The following is a 19,814-nucleotide window of genomic DNA, read 5'->3' as shown; positions in this document are numbered from 1 at the left end:
TCCTTGAAAGCTCTCTTTTGCTATGAACCAAAGCTTTACCACTGTTAACCATTTCTGTTTTCCAACAAAAGTATAAGCACCAGGACTGCAAGAAATGTTTGTCTCATGTCACTATATCCAAAGCCAACAGTGCCTTTTCTGTGCTAAACATTAGGGTACTTTGACTCTAATGTGCATGGAAGTGGGGGATGTTGAAACATCAGCATCAAAAATATAACCTGTAACAAACAAAGCCTTGATTTACACAGTGGTTCTGTCTTCTTTACTAGGTTTATGTTCTCACAATTTACCTAAACTCAGGCTTCAGTTCAGTCATAAAGGAGATAAAAAATTATGTAGTATACTAAGAAATGAATTTATGTATTTTTTGACTGAGGTACTTTTATGGTAAACAGTATCTGATACACATTAGGAAATACATCAGTGTTTAGATAATCAGTAGGAACGGCAAAAGCTGTGGCAGAGCACTGGGAGCTGGCCTCGCTCTCATCGTAAGGCAAGTTTTAGCCTGCAGAAGAGATCAATGTCACACACCTCCTTCATCAAAGGTACACACTGACTATGATGAACCAAGACAAAGGTGTTTTGTCACCATATCAGAAAAACGGTAAAGGATAAAATTCAAATCATAAAAAGGACTAATATTCCCTTCTTCTTACTAAAATAACTGACTGTAAGTTCTTATAAATTAAGGTTAGCTCCACTATATTGTTTTTGCCTTCTAGAAAACAACAATTATGATTACCAACGATGTAAGGAAGTTTACCTCCTCACAGCATTCAATAGAGAAAATGACTTGATTTCTTAAATAGCAATCAAATCATCTAATACAAGCCCAAATCCTTTAAGAACTTTTGAGCACCTGTTAGTGTTATACTCAGCCCTTTATGGTTTGTGGCTCACTTTTATTAGAATTCATTACACTCCTCTCTTTGACCGGAGCTCTGATCCTTTGGGTCAATGTCAAGAGAGCACTGAAAAAAACCACTATTTAAATTTTTGGTATTAAGAATATCTGAGAAATTAGTTTCATGATAAAAATTGTAACTATAAAATAAAAAATAAAATTTGCCTGAGGAAAAAATACCAGAACTTGCATGCACATGTTAAAACTGACTCATAATATATAAAACGAGTATTTAAATGAAGAAAGCAGCAAAGTATATCTGAAAATTCATAATTACAATGGATTTTAATATAATCTCTGAGGAAATGAAAACAATATTAGCATATGATAGCTTAGAAAACAGTTGAAAATATATCAATAAAACAACTACAGAGGCATTAATTTCACAGAGAAACATAGATAATTTTAGAGACATACAATCAAACATATTTGAAAGCATACTGAGGATTTTCAAGTTTAAGTAACAGGAAACACCCCCCGGCTTCATGACAGGAGCAAGGGGCCTATTGTCACATGGGAGGACCGGGTCACGGCAGCCACTGCACATGCAGCAGAGAAACAAATGCCCATGTCCTTTTTGGCAGCACCATGTAGAAGTCATGGTGAATCAGGAAAGTGTACTCACTAGCACTGCTAACTTAAGGTGTTTCCCATATAAATCAGACCTTATACAGATATAATCTAGAGACAAGGGGCATCAGACACAAGCATGGAAGTCTGAATAAGTTTCCTGGTGAACACACAGGTCTGACAGTGGAGTCCAAACTCTGATGGACCTTTGATGTGAAATTGTGAAGACATCAGTGGAAACCTACACCTCTCAGAAAATGGAAATCAACCAGTTGGTGGTGGTTTTCAGGATACTCTTGATTGATTGAAAGTGCAAAGACTCAGGATAAAGGGCTGGAAGATGGTGTTCTCAAAGCTCATATGTATCTGTCTTTCTCCTTGTAGTGTGTCTTCAAATCTGACTAATGCCTTCTTCCCTAATGCCTTCCAAATCACATGCAATTGAGGCTACTGGTGAATTCTAACACGGTGCCATAAAGGGGGTGGATTCTGGAAGATCTAATGCCTAACGTTACCTTCACCTGCATATTGCAATACAGTGGTGATATCTCCAGCTCTACATTTTGTTGCCCTATCACAGGTCTCTATTCTTAATCCAAAGTCTATTTACCATATACCAGTCAGAAGGAAGTACAAAGAGCAAAGTCTCCAATATGAAAATAATAATTCACACGAAAGTATACTAATAAAATCGCCATTTATGAAAAATTGTTCTAAATGTTTTAATAGTATGGAAAAAACAAAACAAAACTCCTACACCACCACCCAAAAAAGGAGCTTCCTCTAAGAAAAGTACAATATATACACTAAATTAGGGATATTCAGGAACTGCTATACAAGGCCAGTAGAAAATTCCAACAAATACAAACTCAATTTTTCAATGGTCCCTTAACAGAATAAGACATTATCTTAAAAATTAAACTTAATTGCATTTTAGAAATATACTTCAATTTACCCATGGATCCAAGAAGCTTCAAAATAGAAAGAGAAAATATTATTAACTGATTTAAAGAAAAAGCACTACCTAGTAATTGTATGCACTGTTTTTCTTCTTCAGCTAAGACAGCAGATGATTTATTGTACACATTACATTCAGCCACAACTGAGAACAGAACTTGTCCATAATGTCACAGGTTCAGAGCAAAGGACTGTTTTTGTACGAGCAATGTGGGTCTCTCCAAAGATGGTTGGCAGGGAAGAGATGGCAATTTATGTTCTAGATCCACTAAGAAATTCTAGACAGCAGGCACACAGTCCAACAATTTGTTCCAATTTGGTCTCTGGCTTTCCTCATTTCTGCTCCTGGGTTTCCAGGGGTGCATTAGCTAGTGGTTTACTTGGACCTCTGCCTCAACTTTCTTCTTTTGCACTTGAGCCTGCACATGGGCTTCTTCCTCCACTTGGCTCTCACAGCACGGAGGTTTCTAAGATGATGCTAAGGCCGACAGCATATGCACTACTGTTGAAAGATGAGTCACAGAATTTTCTCACCTCAATATTCACTTCTAAAAGTAATTAGAAATCCACAGCTCACCATTTCATTTAAGAGGCTTAGTAAACACACCATTCATGCATCACATGACATTTTGGTCAATGACAGACCGCATATATGAAGTGGTCTCGTAACATTACAGTGGAGCTGAAAAATTGATATTGCTTGGTGACAACACAGCTGTTGTAATGTCATAGCACAATGTATTATAATGGCCTACAATAGCAGTACAGTAACACTGTACAGGTTTGTAGTCTAGGAGCAGTAGGCTACAGCATATTGCCTAGGTGTATAGTGGGCTGTACCATCTAGATTTGTATAAGCACACTCTATAATGTTTGATTAATGATAAAATTGCCCACTGACACATTTCTCAGAACATATCCATATTCCTAAGTGATGTATCACTCTATATTTACAACTTTTATAACAACTCTTTCATGTTGAAAAATCTCTAGAATATTACACATAGATTATTTTCCACGAAGCTTTCTTTTGTCACATTTATATTTCTTTTTGGTGGGAATTTCACATATAAGGATATGGACCAACTGAAGTCTTTCCACATTCAAGAGGATATTTTCAAGTCAGGCCATTATGCCTTCAGAAGGAATTGGCGTGACAGAAGTCCTTCCCACATTCTTCACATTTATGTAGTTTGTCTCTAACATGTATCCTTGCATGTCCTTGAACATTTGAGTGAGAAATTAAGGCTTAACCATATTCCTAGGGTTTCTCTCTAGTGAGTTCTCTCTAGTCTTCGAAGAAAACTGGAATCAATGAATACTTTCCTACATTCCTTACATTCACAGGACTTCTCTCCAGTGAGTCCTTTCATGTGCTTAGAAACCTACCTGAGAACTGAAAGCTTTAGCACATTCCTTAGATTCATAGGGTTTCACTCCCGTGTGAGTCCTTTCGTGTCTTTGTAAGGATCTCTGTGCTGTGTACGCTCTACCACATTGTTTACACACATAGGGCTTCTCTCCAATGTGAGTCCTTTTATGTATTCGGAAACCTAGATGTGAAATGAAAGCTTTCCCACATTCCTTACATTCATAGGACTTCTCTCCAGTGTGAGTCTTTTCATGTGCTTGGAAACCTACCTGAGAACGGAAAGCTTTACCACATTCCTCACATTTATAAGTTTTCACTCCTGTGTGAGTCCTTTCATGTCTTTGTAAAGAACTGTGTGCTATGTAGGCTCTACCACATTGTTTGCACACATAGGGCTTCTCTCCAGTGTGAGTCCTTTTATGTATTTGGAAATTTCGATGAGAACTTAAACATTTACCACATTCCTTACATTCATAGGGTTTCTCTCCTGTGTGAGTGATTTCATGTCTTTGTAAGGAACTGTGTGCTGGGTAGGCTTTACCACATTGTTTACACTCAAAGGGCTTCTCTCCAGTATGGGTCCTGTTGTGTACTGTAAGGGAACTGGGAGAACTGAATGCTTTACCACATTGCTTACATTGATAAGGTCTAGTTCCAGTATGTACTACCATGTGTTTCTGAACATTTGATGGATAACTGAAGGCTTTCCCACATTCTTTACATTCATAGGGTTTCTCTCCAGTGTGAGTCCTTTCATGTCTTCGAAATGAACTGCGAGAAATGAATGCTTTTTCACACTTCCAACATTTGTAAGGCCCATCTCCAGTGTGAGTAGTGATCATGTGTACTCGAAGGCTTGAGGTAAAAATAAAGGATTTCCCACATTCCTTACATTTATAGGGTTTCTCTCCAGTGTGAGATCTTTCATGCATTTGAAAAGAATAGAGATACTTGAAGGCTTTACCACATTGTTTACATGTGTAGGGTTTTTCTCCAGTTTGAGTACTTTCATGTCTTTGGAAACCTGGAAGAAAAATGACAGCCTTACCACACTGCTTATATTCATAGTGTTTCTCTTGTGTGTGAGTCTTTTCATGTGTTTGATAGCGATAGGCTTTTCCGGATTGTTTACATTGATACCATTTCTCTCCAGTGTGGTCTCTTTCATGTGTTCGAAGTGAACTGAAATCACTGAAGGCTTTCCCACATTCCTCACAGTTAAAGGTTTTCTCTCCATTGTGATTTCTCTCATGTTTGTCAAAACACTGGAGATAACGGAAGCCTCTCCCACATACCTTACATTTATATGGCTTCTCTCCACATTTTTGATATTTATAACGCTTGCGTCCACTGTGATATCTTATGTGCCTATCAAAGGATGACTGACTCAAGAACACGATTCCATGTGCACTGTATTCATGCGCTTTTACTCCAGTGGTTTTACTGTTCAGATTTATATTTGGAATAAGGCTGAAGTGTTCTCCACAGTCACTACCCTCTTTACTTTCACAGAGGCTCTCTACCCTATGACTTCTGTAAAAAATGAAAAGCACATTGTTAATGATTTCTTTATTAATAATTTTATATGTATTATATTTATGATTTATAGGAAGCTTTTATACCTTGTCTAAATTATTTGAAATCAAACATCTTGCATTCTCTGCAAAAGGACTTTACCCTTACTTCTGTTTAAACAGTGATATTCATATATAGATTTTACTAATACTGTTTCCAAGTGATGTTTTGCAAACACTGAACAATTATGACATATTTAAAAACTTTGTGTGTGTGTGTGAAATAACTAAATTTAAGCAGGATTTGTTTTATTTGCTTTTTTATAATTTAATAACATACGAAGATTCTCATATGAGAAACTGCTTGGTATTGTGAGTGTGACTCACCTCAGTTTTCTCCACTGGTTTTTGTACTGATCGTCAATGTCATAATTTTCCCATTTTTCCCCTAAAATGCAGACCCAGAAAAATGATTGCAAAGCATTAGAATTATAGAAAAATTATTAGCTTCTAGATTAATAATGAGCTGTGACTATGCCTAGTTTATTTACCAGCACCCTCCCTTTCCACATTCCACATCTTAGAACAACACTGATGGGCAAAAACACTTGTTCTCTTGCCAGATGGGAGAAGGGTTGGGGGATTGGATGAAAAAGGTGAAGAGATTAAGAAGCACAAATTGTCAGTTACAAAATAGTCATGGGGATGTAAAGTATAGCATAGGGAATATAGTAAAAAATATTGTAATAACTATGTATGATGTCAGGTGGGTACTGGACTTACCAGGGGTTTCACTTCATAAATTATAGAAATGTCTAATTACTATGTTGTACACCTTAAACTAATATAATACTGAATGTCAACTTTAATTGAAAAAAAATTTTTTAAAGAAAAATTTGTTCTCTAATTGATAAAGTGAAAGTGACTTGTCATCCTTACCGACTGAGGCCAGGTTCCTAAAGGTTTCCTGCATCACATGTCTGTAGAGTTTCTTCTGTGAAGGATCCAGTAAGGCCCACTCCTCCAGGGTGAAGGTCACAGCCACGTCCTCAAAGGTCACTGAGTCCTAAAACATCCAATATGTGTGTATAGTACCGTGTTTCCCTGAAAATAAGACTTAGCCGGACAATCAGCTCTAATGTGTCTGTTGGAGCAAAAATTAATATAAGACCCGATTATATTATATTATATTATATTATATTATATTATATTATATTATGTTATGTTATGTTATGTTATGTTATATTATATTATATTGTTATATTATATTTATCATGTTACATTGTATAAGACCCAGTCTGGTCTTATATTATAGTAAAATAAAACTGGGTCTTATATTAATTTTTGCTCCAAAAGACGCAGTAGAGCTGATTGTCCAGCTATGTCTTATTTTCGGGGAAACAAAGTAGAATGCGTGAGACTGACAGCACTGGACAGCTATCTATACTCCATTTATAGGAAGGTTACGTATGACTCTGTCATCTCCAAACATTTATTCTATGACTTGATCATTAGAAATTTACTTCTGTCTACACTTACTTCTTCATAAATTTAACAGCATGATGAACTCATGGAAATTATTTACACACTTTTACTGTGATCACAATACATCGTATTTCTCTCTAATGACAGAGTCCTGAGTATGTTGAGAAATGTCAGAGATGCTATAGAAATGCAACAAATATTATCATTAAAAGACTGTCAATTCTTTCTGAAAAAAATTCATCTCCTTCCTTATTACCCACCATTCATAGTACTACTCCATGAGCCAGAGGGTCAAATTTGCATGACATTTCAATAAATAAAAAACAGAGTGGAGAATGGGAAGCTTATTCTTCTAGTCCTATCACCAAACATGAGTTCAGGAGGCTTGAGTTCAGAAACCAAATTTTTAACAAAGCAGAGCCAGCCACATTACCTTTAAGTATTCCAGGCCATTAGAAGTAATCAGATACAACTAGCTGAATGTAAATATTCTTATGGAGAAGCACTGATTTTAACTTGTGTAATATTTATCACAGAATCAGCTTTTCCTTTCTCTCTTTGTCCAATTTGATGGGGCTAGACAGTTATTTGGAACTTGGACTTCACACACAAGGAAGAAAACATGACAACTTAAAAATCTCTGTACTCATGCTCAGGGCTGCTTCGCCAAATCTTAGATCATATAGTAATCTTAACAGGCTACCCTGGGCCTCACTGCCCTTGAGGAATAGTTTAAGAGCTGCAGCTTGCAAGGGAGTCCACAGGGGTTGATGGTGAATTTGCCCCTGAGTATAAAATATATACAGGATTCAATAGTACTTCCTTCCAAAAAAACATAAAATTTCCATTCACCAATTTCAGGAGGAAATGTTTCCTGACTAGCCAATCTTGAGGCTGCCCTTCTAACTTATGGTGTGGCATTATAAGGAACTTAGAAGCTATCATTCTTGATTTCATAAGAGGAAAACAAAGAAACAAACCCTTGAAATGAACAACTCTTCTTAGATCCATGAGAGCCTTGAGGTCATAGGGCAAACTGGTACCTCCAAAATTGGTAAAGAGGAAAAACAGCATTTTGAAATATGCTTCAAATATTTGTTAACAAGGCATGTACTCAGAAACAAAAGAAAAATCACAATATTCATGAACCCTAGGACAACCTTCTTTAACAGAAGGTTTAAAATACACATAATGGGAATAGCTAAAGAAAAGAAAGACAGAAAGGAACAGAAGTAATTGAAGTAAAAAAATCACTGAAATTTCCTAAAACCAATGAGATGGCACACTGTAGATCCAGGAAGCTCAGAGAGCACTAAATGTGAAAACACCACAAATGAACACCCAAGTACCTCATATTCAAAATGGAAAAAAATTCAAAGATAAAGAGAATATATTGAAAGAAGCCAGAGGGGAAAACATACTTTAGTTATAGACAAACAAAGATTAGAATTAAATTGGACTTATTTTCAGAAACCATGCAAGCAAGAAAGGAGTGGGGTGAAATATTTAAAATTCTAGGGGGGGGGGAAATACTCTTCTACAATTCTGTGTCAAGGAAAATTATCAGTCAAAAATAAAGTGGAAATAAGAACTTCCAGAGACAAATCACTGAGGGAATTTGTCATTAGTATGCCTACATTGAATGAAATGTTCAAAAATTCATCAGAGAGAATATAAATGATAAAGTTGGAGGTTTACAAAAGGTATAAATGAAGGTAAACTACCTTCTATATATCATAATTAAAAACTGGTGATACTTTAAAATAATATTAGTAACATTGTATTTGGTAACAATAAGCTTATAGATAAGTGAAATAAATGACAGCAGTGTGACAAGGGACGGGGAGGGGGGAATTGGGAATGGTGTGGTATGAGATAGTTGTCTAACTTTTGAAGTGGTACAGTGTTACCTGACAGTGAATCTGGCTTAGTTGTAAATGTACACTTAAAACTCAATAGCAAAGAACTTAAATCCGATAACATGTTTAATTAAAGCCAGACAAGGCAGAAAAAAATAAAAGACAAAAACAAAGAACATGGGCAACAAATGAAAAACAGTAAAAGATGGTAAATGTTAATCCAACTGTATCAATAACCACTTTAATCATCAATGGACTCAATACAATTGAAAGATATAGTAAGATTTCAAAAACCACAATTGTATGTCATCTATAAGAAACCCACTTTAAATATGAAGACACAGATAGATGAAAGGTAAAGGGATGGAGGAAAACATACTATGCCAACACTTACCAAATATTATCCTAAGTAGCACTAATATGAATTTCAGATAATGCAGATTTCAAACCAAGGAAAACTCAGAGATAAAAAGGGGTATCACAGAATGAGGAAGGGGTCCATTCTCCAAGAAGGCCTAGCAATCCTTCAGGTGTATGTGCATTGCAACACAGGGGCAAAATAAATAAAGCAAGAGAAACAGATGAATCTACTGCTGTGGCTGGAGAGTTCAACACCCCTTATCATGAATTATACACGTAGCAGAAAATCAGGAAGGACAGAGTAAAACTGAGCCATAACTATACAACAACTGGACTTAATTGTAATCTGTGGAATACTTCATGCAACAACAGCATACACATCTTCTCAAGCTCACATGGAATATTCACCAAGGCAGAACTCATCTGGGACATAAAACACACCATAAAAATTTGAAACAACAGAAACCATATAAAACATGCTCATATCACACAGGCATTAATCTAGAAATCAGTAACAGGAAGATAATTGGAAAACTCCCAAATAAATGGAGATTCAACAACACACTTCTAAATAATAAATGGGCTCAAAAAAGAAATAAAGGGAAATTAAAAATTATTTTAAATTAAATGAAATGTAAATACAACATGTCAAACGTTGAATACAGCAAAAGTAGTGCCTACAGGGAAATCCATGCCATTGAACAAATACACTGAAAAAATCAAAGATCTATAATCAATAATGTAAACGTCTAACTTAGAAAACAATAAAAATATCAAATTAATCCCAAAGTACACAGAATAAAAGAAACAATAAATATTAGAAAAGAAAGTAATGTAATTGTGGGCAATAATGAAGAAAAAATTTTAAAGCTGGTTATTGACAAGATTAAAAAATTGACATCCAGATAAACATCAAAATTCAACATAACTAAGAAAAGAGAAAAGACAGAAATTACTGATATCACAAATGAAAAGAGGGGGTAATGAAATAAAAGAAGGTTTGATAACATCTACTTATGATAATAAACTAGTAATAGAAACTTCCAACATCTTGACATAGAACATCTTCACGAAACTTGTAACTAAGTTCATCACATTTATTCCTCATGCCATGAGTGTCTACGTGAAATATCAGAAAGAACCCACAAGAAATATCAGAAAGAACCCACAATCCTGCAATTAATGAGAGTAAAGCAAGTTTGAAGGCTACAGAGTGAAATGCTTTCCCAAAGACCCACACAAATATACGCAACTTTGACAAAAGAGGAAGGGCAATTCAATGGAAAAAGAAATTCTTTTAAACAAATAGTGCTGCTAATAACAAATACACACACACACACACACACACACACACACACACACACACCAGATGTAGACATAGGCCATACAAATTAAGTTTCACAAAAATTAATTCAAAATACATATAGATCTAAATGTAAAATGCAAAAATACTAAACCCCCTAGAAAATAACATAGGAGAAAGTCTAGGTGATCTTGGGTTTGGTGATAAATTTTAGATACATCATTAAAAGCAAAGTCCAATAAAGGGGAAAAATATATTTCATTAACATGAAAAACTCCTCCCCTAAGAAAACCAGTGTTAAGAGAATGAAAAGACAAGTCACAGAGTAGGAAACAGTCTGCAAAACAGTTAGCTGATAAAGAACTCTTAATATTCAACAGTAGGAAAAAACCCAATTAAAAATGGTCCAAAGATCTAAAAAGACAGCTCAACAAATAAAAATACAGATGGGAAATAGGCAATATGAAAACATGCTCAACATCACTGGGAGACTACAAATAAAAGAACAATGCAGTATCACTATGCACAGAATAAACGGCTAAAATTCAAAACTCTCAGAACACTGACTACTGGTGCAGATGTGAAGCTGCAGGTAATCCTCATTCATTGCTGTGGGAATGGAATCGGGCATGCCCACACTGGAGACCAGGACTTTATTTCAATACAAAATACACTCTTACTACATTAGTAGGATCCAGCAACCACACTCCTTGGTATAGACCTAAATGAAGTGAAACCTTATGTTCACACAAAAACTTGTACATGAATGTCTGTAGGCACTTCATTCATAATTATCAAAAGTTAAGAATTAAGCAAGATGTCCTTCAAGAGGCAGAAAGACAACCAGTAGTACATTCGAAGGATGAAATATTTTTCAGTAATAAAAGGAAATGAGGTAAGTGAAAGATGCCAGTCTGACAAGGCAATGCAGTGTATGATTACAAGTATATGCCATTCTGGAAACGACAAAACTATCAACCAGTAAAAAGACCTTTGGGTTTGAAGGATTTAGGGTTTAGAGAGAGAAATGAATGAACAGGTGGAGCACAGAAGACCTCTGAGAAGTAAAACTACAGTACGGCTTATAAAAATGATGGATACATGTTAACATACATTTGCCCAAACCCACAGATCCTATGACACAAAGCCAACACTAAGGTAGACTGCACTTTAACGCAGCAATATTGGCTCAGCAATTGTAATAAATGCACCAGTCATACAAGATGTAAAAAATAGTGCAAACTGTGTGGATTCACAGGGGTTATGTGGGAACTAACTCTGTAAACTATGAAACCCAGTTTTTTTTGTAAACCTAAAACAGCTTTTAAAAACTGAAGTCTAGGGGACGGCCCGGTGGCTCAAGTGGTTAGAGCTCCATGCTCCTAACTCCTAAGGCTGCTGGTTCGATTCCCACATATAGGCCAGTGGGCTCTCAACCACAAGGTTGCCAGTTTGATTCCTGGAGTCCCGCAAAGGATGGTGGGCAGCGCCCCCTGCAACTAAGATTGAACACGGCACCTTGAGCTGAGCTGCCTCCCAGATGGCTCAGTTTGTTCCAGCGGGTCCTCTCAACCACAAAGTTGCCAGTTCGACTCCCGCAAGGGATGGTGGGCTGCGCCCCCTGCAACTAGCAACGGCAACTGGACCTGGAGCTGAGCTGCACGCACCTCCACAACTAAGACTGAAAGGACAACTTGAAGCTGAACGGCACCGCCCACAACTAAGATTGAAAGGAGAACAACTTGATTTGGAAGAAAGTCCTGGAAGTACACACTGTTCCCCAATCAAGTTCTGTTCCCTTTCCCCAATAAAATCTTTAAAAACAAACAAACAAAAAAACACACTGAAGTCTACCAAACACCGAAACAAGATGAAGACAGACTAGACTGGGGAGAGAGGGTAAAAAAAATCCCAATTCAGGGATGAAGAGCAGCAACTCTCCACGGAGCTCCATCAAGTACGAATGTGCGCTGTCCTGAAAGCCTGTGCTGCCCACGCTGTGCATTCAGTGAATCCCAGGGAACAGCCTAGGGAACCAAGGAGTCTGGCAGACGGATGACCTCCTCCAGCACCGTGGCTTCTTTCAAGGGGTGGGAGTTAGGAGGTCATCCCCTTCTGCAGGGCATAGCCTGAGGGAAAAGGATGGCTCCATTGTATCACAAGCAGGTGTCAGCAGCCAAGCTGAGCAGGTGGGAGCTGTTTCCAGGGCCAAAGGCATAACCGGCACCTCGGTAGAGGGTCCCATGCTCAGTGCTTATGGAGCCTCTATCTTCAAGAGGGCCCAGTACGTGGTGGTAACTGCAGCCCTGATGGCACACAGTGCGGGGCCTAGGACAGGCCCTTAATCAGAAGCCTATGGACAACTCAAGGTCATCCTCCAGGAGGCTCCCATCGCGGCCAACAGGGTTAGAAGCCTCCTCCACGACAACCGGTTGCTGTACAGAGTCGAAGTACCCTGGGCTTAAGTAGGGTTTGAACTGATCCCTTTGCTGCGCCAAACTGAAACTATGGTGCTGGCCGCTGTAACCCAGGGGGTCGGGGTCTTTGTTGCAACAGGTGCAGGGGCAGCAGCTGCAGCGTTACTTAGGGGTCCTGTTGGGGCCTCTGGAATTTCCCTCCCTACCATCTGTACCCGTCTCTTCTCTGTCTGTCTGAAATAACTGCTCCTGAAGGAGTGACCATGAGATAGGCTCACCTCATTCACAGGGTATAATAATCCTCATAGCCCCCTGAGATCCCTCACTTAAGTCTGGTGAACCCAACCTCCGTCACACCTTCACTCTAAACACACAGTAGGGTTCCACCTAAGACATCAACCCAAAACCACTGTAAGGAGAACCCCACTCCCACACTACTGCTCCCAAAGGACAGCATGTTATCAACTCAGAGTCCTCTGTATACAGACCCCAGGCTGGGTGGGTCCACGATACAGCGCAGGGCAGCACAGCTCACAGGAGGGCTCCCCAGCTCCCAGCAGCTCCCAGTGCAGCAGCCTCCAGGCTTCTCATCAGCCTGACAGGTAAGAAGCAGGAGGGGGAAAGGAAAGGGTGGGGCTTAAGGTGTCAGTAAACAAACATTAAAAGTGTGGACCCCCCCACGACCACTGATGACAAGAACAAACACGGGTAAGAAAAATAGACATAAGCACAGGCTTGTTTTTATATAAAGACACAGTAACAGGATGATTAAGAAATAATCAAATGTGGTTATTTGAGGGTGAATGGAGAAAGAGCACAGGAGGGAGCAGGATATGTGGGCAGGCAGTCTCCTGAACTTAGCTTCTTACCTTAGAAATGTTTAAAAATTACCAATGCATTATTTATTAACAATAAGGAGAAAATTTTATATACACTACATTTTCCCATCTCAATAATTATTTTTAATTAACTTTTGATTTATTTATCTAACTTTAACTTTTCTACATAGAAAACTATTTGAAGATTGATGCTTTAAAACTAACAAATATAAAATTGCAAAGCACAATAAACGAAAAGTAACAAATCCTTTGTACACCTGAAACTAATTAAAAAATGTTGAAAAAACAAAGAAAAAAAGAAAACTAACAAATCCCTTTCTAAAAAAAAGGGGAAAGGGCATTATAGTTTGTCCCTATAGTAAGCATCGGAGATATTTTCAGAAATGAGTAGTATATTATAGTATATTAATTAGGGGTTTGCAAGTAAGCCTTTAAATGTACCAGGAATTTGAAAGATTTACATAAGGCTTGAAGTGTTTCCCTCAAATCAATTAAGAGAAATTCAAATACTTTTTTCCTCACATCCATTAAAATAGGAATTTGTTTGCATTAGGAATGGTATAGTCCTTTAAATGTCAAAGTTTTCTAGACACATGGACATAAAAACATTGACCTAAAAATGGGAGAAAAAACACATGGAGAAATTAAATACACCCATCTTACATGTTGAGGTTCTTCTGCCTAAATGGAACAAAAATTGTATGTGGTTCCATAATTTTCTTTCCTTACATATCAACTTACATTTTAAAACTGCAAGTGCTAATGGAAACTAGAATCAAAGCATTTCAGTTTCATTGAGAAAGGAATGCAAGGAAAGAAAGACACCAATATTGTAATCAAAATAGATAATGCAGCTTCTTCCCTACAGTTCAGAAGGAAAACCCCCATTCAGCAAGTTGAACACATTTCCACATTAGGAGTCTAGACAACCCCAGTTAAGACAGAACCCCCGGAGTGGGTCAGTCCCTGGGGAAGGAGGGAGGGACACCTAGGCAGCTCCAGGGGGGGATGCTGAGAGCTCCACATACACCCCTCCCGGTAAGCATGGAAGCGCTCCCTTCCCCAGGCTTCCATTCTCACAGTGAGGAAACTGTCAGCCTGATTCAGTTTAAAGTTCTGACTCACGTGAGCTCCCCAATTCACAAACCCTTTGTCCTGAGAAAGAACACATGATCTTCAGACTTTCTCACTATGCACTGATTACACTGAGTGCACTTATATTATGAATGTAACACTCAAATACATTTTAAATGTCTAGGCCTAAAGAAACCACAATTACAACCTTCAAAAGGGGGTCACTCTCACCCACCATATGCACCCCCAGCCCTCCAGGGCTGCAGTTTCTCTCAGGGTAAAGGCCCCTCCATGGTGGGTGTGAGCAGGTAGGATACCTGCAGGGGAGGCTCCCCAGGAAGAACCACTGGGCCTTCAAGTACTTCCCTTTGCAGCTCAAGGGGCCTTAGGTTGGGTCACTGACATCAGGCCTCTCCCCCTGTCACTGGAGTTGCTCTGGACCACCACTGATATTTTAAAAACACAAACCCAGTGTTTGAACAATCGGGCAAAATCACTCAAACCCAGTGTTTGTGTAAAGAAGAGAGGAAAATTGTAAGTCATTTTATTAGTTCAACCAGAAAACGCCTAATTTTCTATAAGTGAGTTATGTATTATTTCCAGGGTAAGTTTCTTTCGTAAATAATTAATCACGAGGTAGGTAGGTGGGCCGGGTCACGCCGCCTGGGGTCCTCGGCTCGCCTCCCTCTCCCACTGCAACGCAGGCCCACAACGCCGAGCACCGTAACTGGGAGCCGCAGAAAAACTACCTCGCCGACCCTATGAAGAAGGCACGTGTGGCTCAAATATAGTCATACTGATGGAAGTTTGTGTATTAAAGCAACAGGTGATTTAGTTTGTTTGGTGTATAGAACAGACCAAGCTCAAAATGTAAAGAATGAGAAATTCCAGTCAACTAAGGCGACTTGTGGTAGCGTTGCCATGGAAACATACCGACTGGTATGAAATGAAGCCTGTTTGCCATGTTCTCAGGAAGTATTATAAACATCTTTTGAATTTGAGCAAATGTTGGGACAGAAAATACTTTATGTAACTAAGTGGGCTATTCAGAAACCCTGAGGTCAGTTTTTGGACTTTGTTTTTTAATGTTTACTTTAGAGAGCAAGGGATGTAAATGGTTTTATTTAAAAAGCCTGTATTTATTTTTGGAAATTGAACAAGAAATGCATCTACCTTGGAAACTGCAGATTATTTGATGCAGGGCATTGGTAAATTTCTATCAGTAATTGAAAATGAGATGTCAAGAAAAGCCTATTTTTCCTTAAAATTAGTTAGCCTTTTTTAAAAGAAAATTAAATGTAACCATTTTTGCTGGATTGATAGATTTCTTTTAGAACATAATTTGTGCTGTTGATGACCAACAAATATATAGTAGCTAGAATTAACTGCACAGCAGTATACTGATTATGTACAGTAGTGTAGTCTAGATTGACTCCCAAAGTAATTAGGAAAACAAGTATGCTTTACCTTAAACTTTCCAAATTTAAACTATACTTTTGAATATAAAGGATTCATAGTATTATTAGCTTGTTGAGCAGACTTACTTTGCATCTAGCTTTCAATGCTCAAAACAACTGTTGTTGCTTTAAATGCATGAACAGAATGATCACTGATGGACTGAAACCAACATATTACAGAAATATTTGCCATATATTTCCCAGCTGTAGTTTCTCAGAAGGGCTATGGATTATGCAAACTGTTAAACCTTTGCATTCCTCTTTAACCTCCCTGCCCATTTCTCTCTTTGCTTAACCAAGGTGTTAAGCATGCTGGGCACAACTTATGTTTTCCATGAAACCAAAACTATGATGTTATTTGACATTTATCTTACATTTGTGACCTGAACATTACCACCTAAATGTAATGTTCACATGTTGATTCCTACATTAAAATATTTGTTAGGAAAAAATAATAATAATCATACTTGAACACTTCAAGTTCAAAATTTCATTTGAAATCACCCCAAATAAAAGAAGAGTCCTCAGAAACTTACTACTACACAGGCACAGGGTAAAAAGAAAAAAAGTGAAAAAAGAATTCTTAACAAAAGCAATGTAATACTGGAATGCATATTTTAAAATTCACCTCTTTCTTGCCTCTTTGTAAATATTTTTTTTTAATTAATTTTATTGGGGTGACAATTGTTAGTAAATTTACATAGATTTCAGGTGTACAATTCTGTATTACATCGTCTATAAATCCCATTGTGTGTTCACCACCCAGAGTCAGTTCTCCTTCCATCACCATATATTTGTCTTTGTAAATATTTTATACTGTCTTTTAAGCTCTATTAATTACATGCATTTTACACTACTGAAAAACGAAGACAAGTCAATGCAGACATACATCAGATATATTGCGGGTTAGGTTTCAGACCACTGAAATAAAGCAAATATTAAAAAAAGGTGATGTCTAATCTTTTTAGTGGTGGAGAGTCTTGCCTTCAATTTGTAAAAATCTCAATATCTGTGAAGTGCAATAAAGCTAAGGGCAATAAAACGAGGTACACACCTGTACATCTCATCAGGGCAACAAACCCAGGAAAGAGGAGTGCTGACTGGAGAGATCACCCAGGAGAGTTTCCAAAGAGGAACCTCCACACACAGGACTTCCCATAGGACGTCTGTGCCTAGGGAAGGTCCCGGGGGAGAGGAACGGGGATTTCATACAACGTATTCCAGGTGGTTATTCTCGGCTTTGCTCTCACGTAAAACATTCACAGACGGAAAGAAAAAAAAATCCTTAAAAAAGCCATACAGGGGGCTTGGTGGAAAAAGGATTGACTCTGTTTTATATGCACCCTGGAGAACAAATAATTGATGATGATGCTGTGGCTCAGAGAGGGGCAGCTGGCTTTGGGAATGCGGGAAAATATTAGAAATTTAGGAATTTGTTGCCAGTCCTAGAAAGAGCTAGGCTATGAGCGCAGGGTCCTGGGTCTGAGACCTTGCTTTGAAACATCTGGAAAACTATGGGAAAAAACGGGTCCCTAAGGAGAAAGGAGGAACTGGGAATCCCACATACAACAGCTTTTCCCACACAAGAACCCTGGAGTCCCAGTCACACTTGTTCCTGATGCCCCTCCCAGTGATCACCGCACCGTCTTGGGCAGACGCGGGGCTGCAGTCGCACAGCTGCCCAGAAAGGCTCCGGGCCGGTACTGAAGTCGCCGCGCGCAGTGACAGGACGTCCGGGGTCCCGACTGTCGGCCCAGTCCCCACGCTGCGCGCTGGATGGAGGGGACTGAGGCCCCAGCGCAGCCCCCAGTGAACTCCGGTCCACAGACTCCGGAGTTGAGCCGGTGGAGGCCGGTCCCACCACTGCCGGTTCCAACCCCTCGTTCCCGTCCACACCCGCCCCACACACTCACCATTTCTAGGTTTCCTGGGTTTCCCTGAGACCTGCCTACGACTCCGAGGAGCAGCGCAGATGACAGGGCGACCGCGGCGGAGGTACACACCTTCAACGCAAGCGATGCCGATCCCCCCCACTGCTGAACAGAGAACGGACGTGTACGCCTGTGCGCTGGGTTGCTCCAACTGCCCTAGCGGCACCTCTGATTGGATAGTTACCAAGGCTCCACCCACTCATGCCTGAATGACAGCCTGAGAGTAGGCTCGAGGCGCGCCCCGCCCCCACCCCCCCACACCACTCCCCACTCCCGTTACCTTTACATTTAAACAGAATTTTTTTCCGGACTTGTAGCTGATGCCTTGGATTTACCGCAGTTTCTTTGTGAACTGGAGGGCACCGGTGTGCATTTGGAAGTCCTGATTTGTTTCAAGATGGAGCAAGTACAGCAAGTACAGGCTAGCCTACACTGGAAATGGTCTGTGGGTGGCAATGGAAGGAAATGATGCTGATGCCCGTGACTGAGGACATCCCCAGGCAGATCCCACATGGGACACACCTTTATGTTTCAGAACCGTAGTACGTCCAGAGGTCTGTCCGAGGAGCCTGATTTAAACTCTAGGAGAGATAGATACTGGGAGCCCGCTCACCTCACTACTACATGAGATGAGGGCAGTGCAACGCTCGCTAGAGGGTATTTTCTCAGTTAAGACAGGGCTGCAAGAAAGGCCTGATATATCCTGTTTCCTTCGTTTCCTGTCCTTGAATTCTTCCTAAGAAAGACCTCACAGTGGCGGCAAGAAGAATTGAACACATAAAATTCAAGGTTCAGGCGAGTTTACCATTGTTCCAGCATATGAAAACAATTGTGTTGTTTCCATATATATGATGTAATGGATTTGCGGCAGTTTCTGGGTGTGGGCCGGGATCGTGTCTCGTGAAGGCGAAGCATGGACACACAGACCAGGGAGAGGCAAAGAGTTGTAAAGGAAGATAGTATATTAAAGGCAGGAGAAGAGGTTGCAGCTCCTGAGTGGGAGGGGGTACCCAAAAATGGGAAGCCCGGTGACTGAGACCTTGCTTGCTTGGGGAAGGGGGCTGGAGCTTTCTAATGGAATTCATCTATCAGGTTTGTCCTGTTTGCCCATCCTGAAGGATTAACGAAATAACCCATTCCTATCTATCATCTCTGCTCCTTTGTCTGGCCAAAAGGGATTTGAGATAATTTATTAACCTCAAGGCACATTCTCATATCTTTGTTCTGGAGTGAAGGAGACATTCCAGAACCTGGAGTTTCAGGATATGGCTGCTTTTTGTTTATCCCACCAGGGACACCCCTGTCTACCTAGCAACATGATAACTAACCTGTCTCATATACAGAGGGTACCAAGGGTACCAAAAATATGTATACACATTTTAAGAAAGGAAAACTGTATTAAAATTGTAATAATATATACAGATAACTAAAGATGAATACAAGTCAAATTTGACTTCTGCAATTACAAGAGGTGCTTAAAGTACCATGTTTCCCTGAAAATAAGACCTAGCCAGACAATCAGCTTGAAGGCGTCTTTTGGAGCAAAAATGAATATAAGACCCAGTCTTATTTTACCGCAAATAAAATACATTATACGAGACCCGGTCTTATAGTAAAACAATGCCCAACTCATGACCACATATCTTATAGTAAAATAAGTCTCACATATCCGGCCTGACATTAATTTTTGCTCAAAAGATGCATTAGAGCTAATTGTCTGGCTAGGTCTTATTTTCGGCGAAACACGGTAGTTACCATCAGCGTCCAGA

At 39.2% G+C, this 19,814-nt stretch overlaps 1 protein-coding gene across 1 annotated transcript; it reads right to left on the bottom strand.

Annotated features, from left to right (window-relative positions):
* Positions 1-1,172: 1,172 nt before the first annotated feature.
* On the bottom strand, positions 1,173-18,120 carry LOC308509622 (uncharacterized protein). The gene is made up of 4 exons (XM_081077866.1): positions 18,028-18,120; positions 6,260-6,386; positions 5,708-5,768; positions 1,173-5,339 (listed from the first exon to the last, which is right to left on the bottom strand). The coding sequence occupies exons 1-4, from the start codon at positions 18,028-18,030 to the stop codon at positions 3,812-3,814; spliced, it is 1,719 nt and encodes a 572-aa protein (XP_080933992.1). The 5' UTR covers positions 18,031-18,120; the 3' UTR covers positions 1,173-3,811.
* Between the last annotated feature and the right edge of the window lie 1,694 nt (positions 18,121-19,814).

Source organism: Rhinolophus hipposideros, assembly GCF_964194185.1.
Source record: "Rhinolophus hipposideros genome assembly, chromosome: 16".
NCBI classification, from domain to species: Eukaryota; Metazoa; Chordata; class Mammalia; order Chiroptera; family Rhinolophidae; genus Rhinolophus; species Rhinolophus hipposideros.
Note: the sequence above shows the minus strand (reverse complement) of the source record. Positions and strands in the feature narration are given on the sequence as shown.

Bases quoted from the DNA above. Each gene is read 5' to 3' on its own strand.
- LOC308509622 (XM_081077866.1), bottom strand. The intron at 5,769-6,259 runs GTAAGGATGACA...TCTGCATTTTAG, and splicing joins TAGGAACCTGGCCTCAGTCG to GGGAAAAATGGGAAAATTAT. The intron at 5,340-5,707 runs GTGAGTCACACT...CATTTTTTACAG, and splicing joins AACCAGTGGAGAAAACTGAG to AAGTCATAGGGTAGAGAGCC.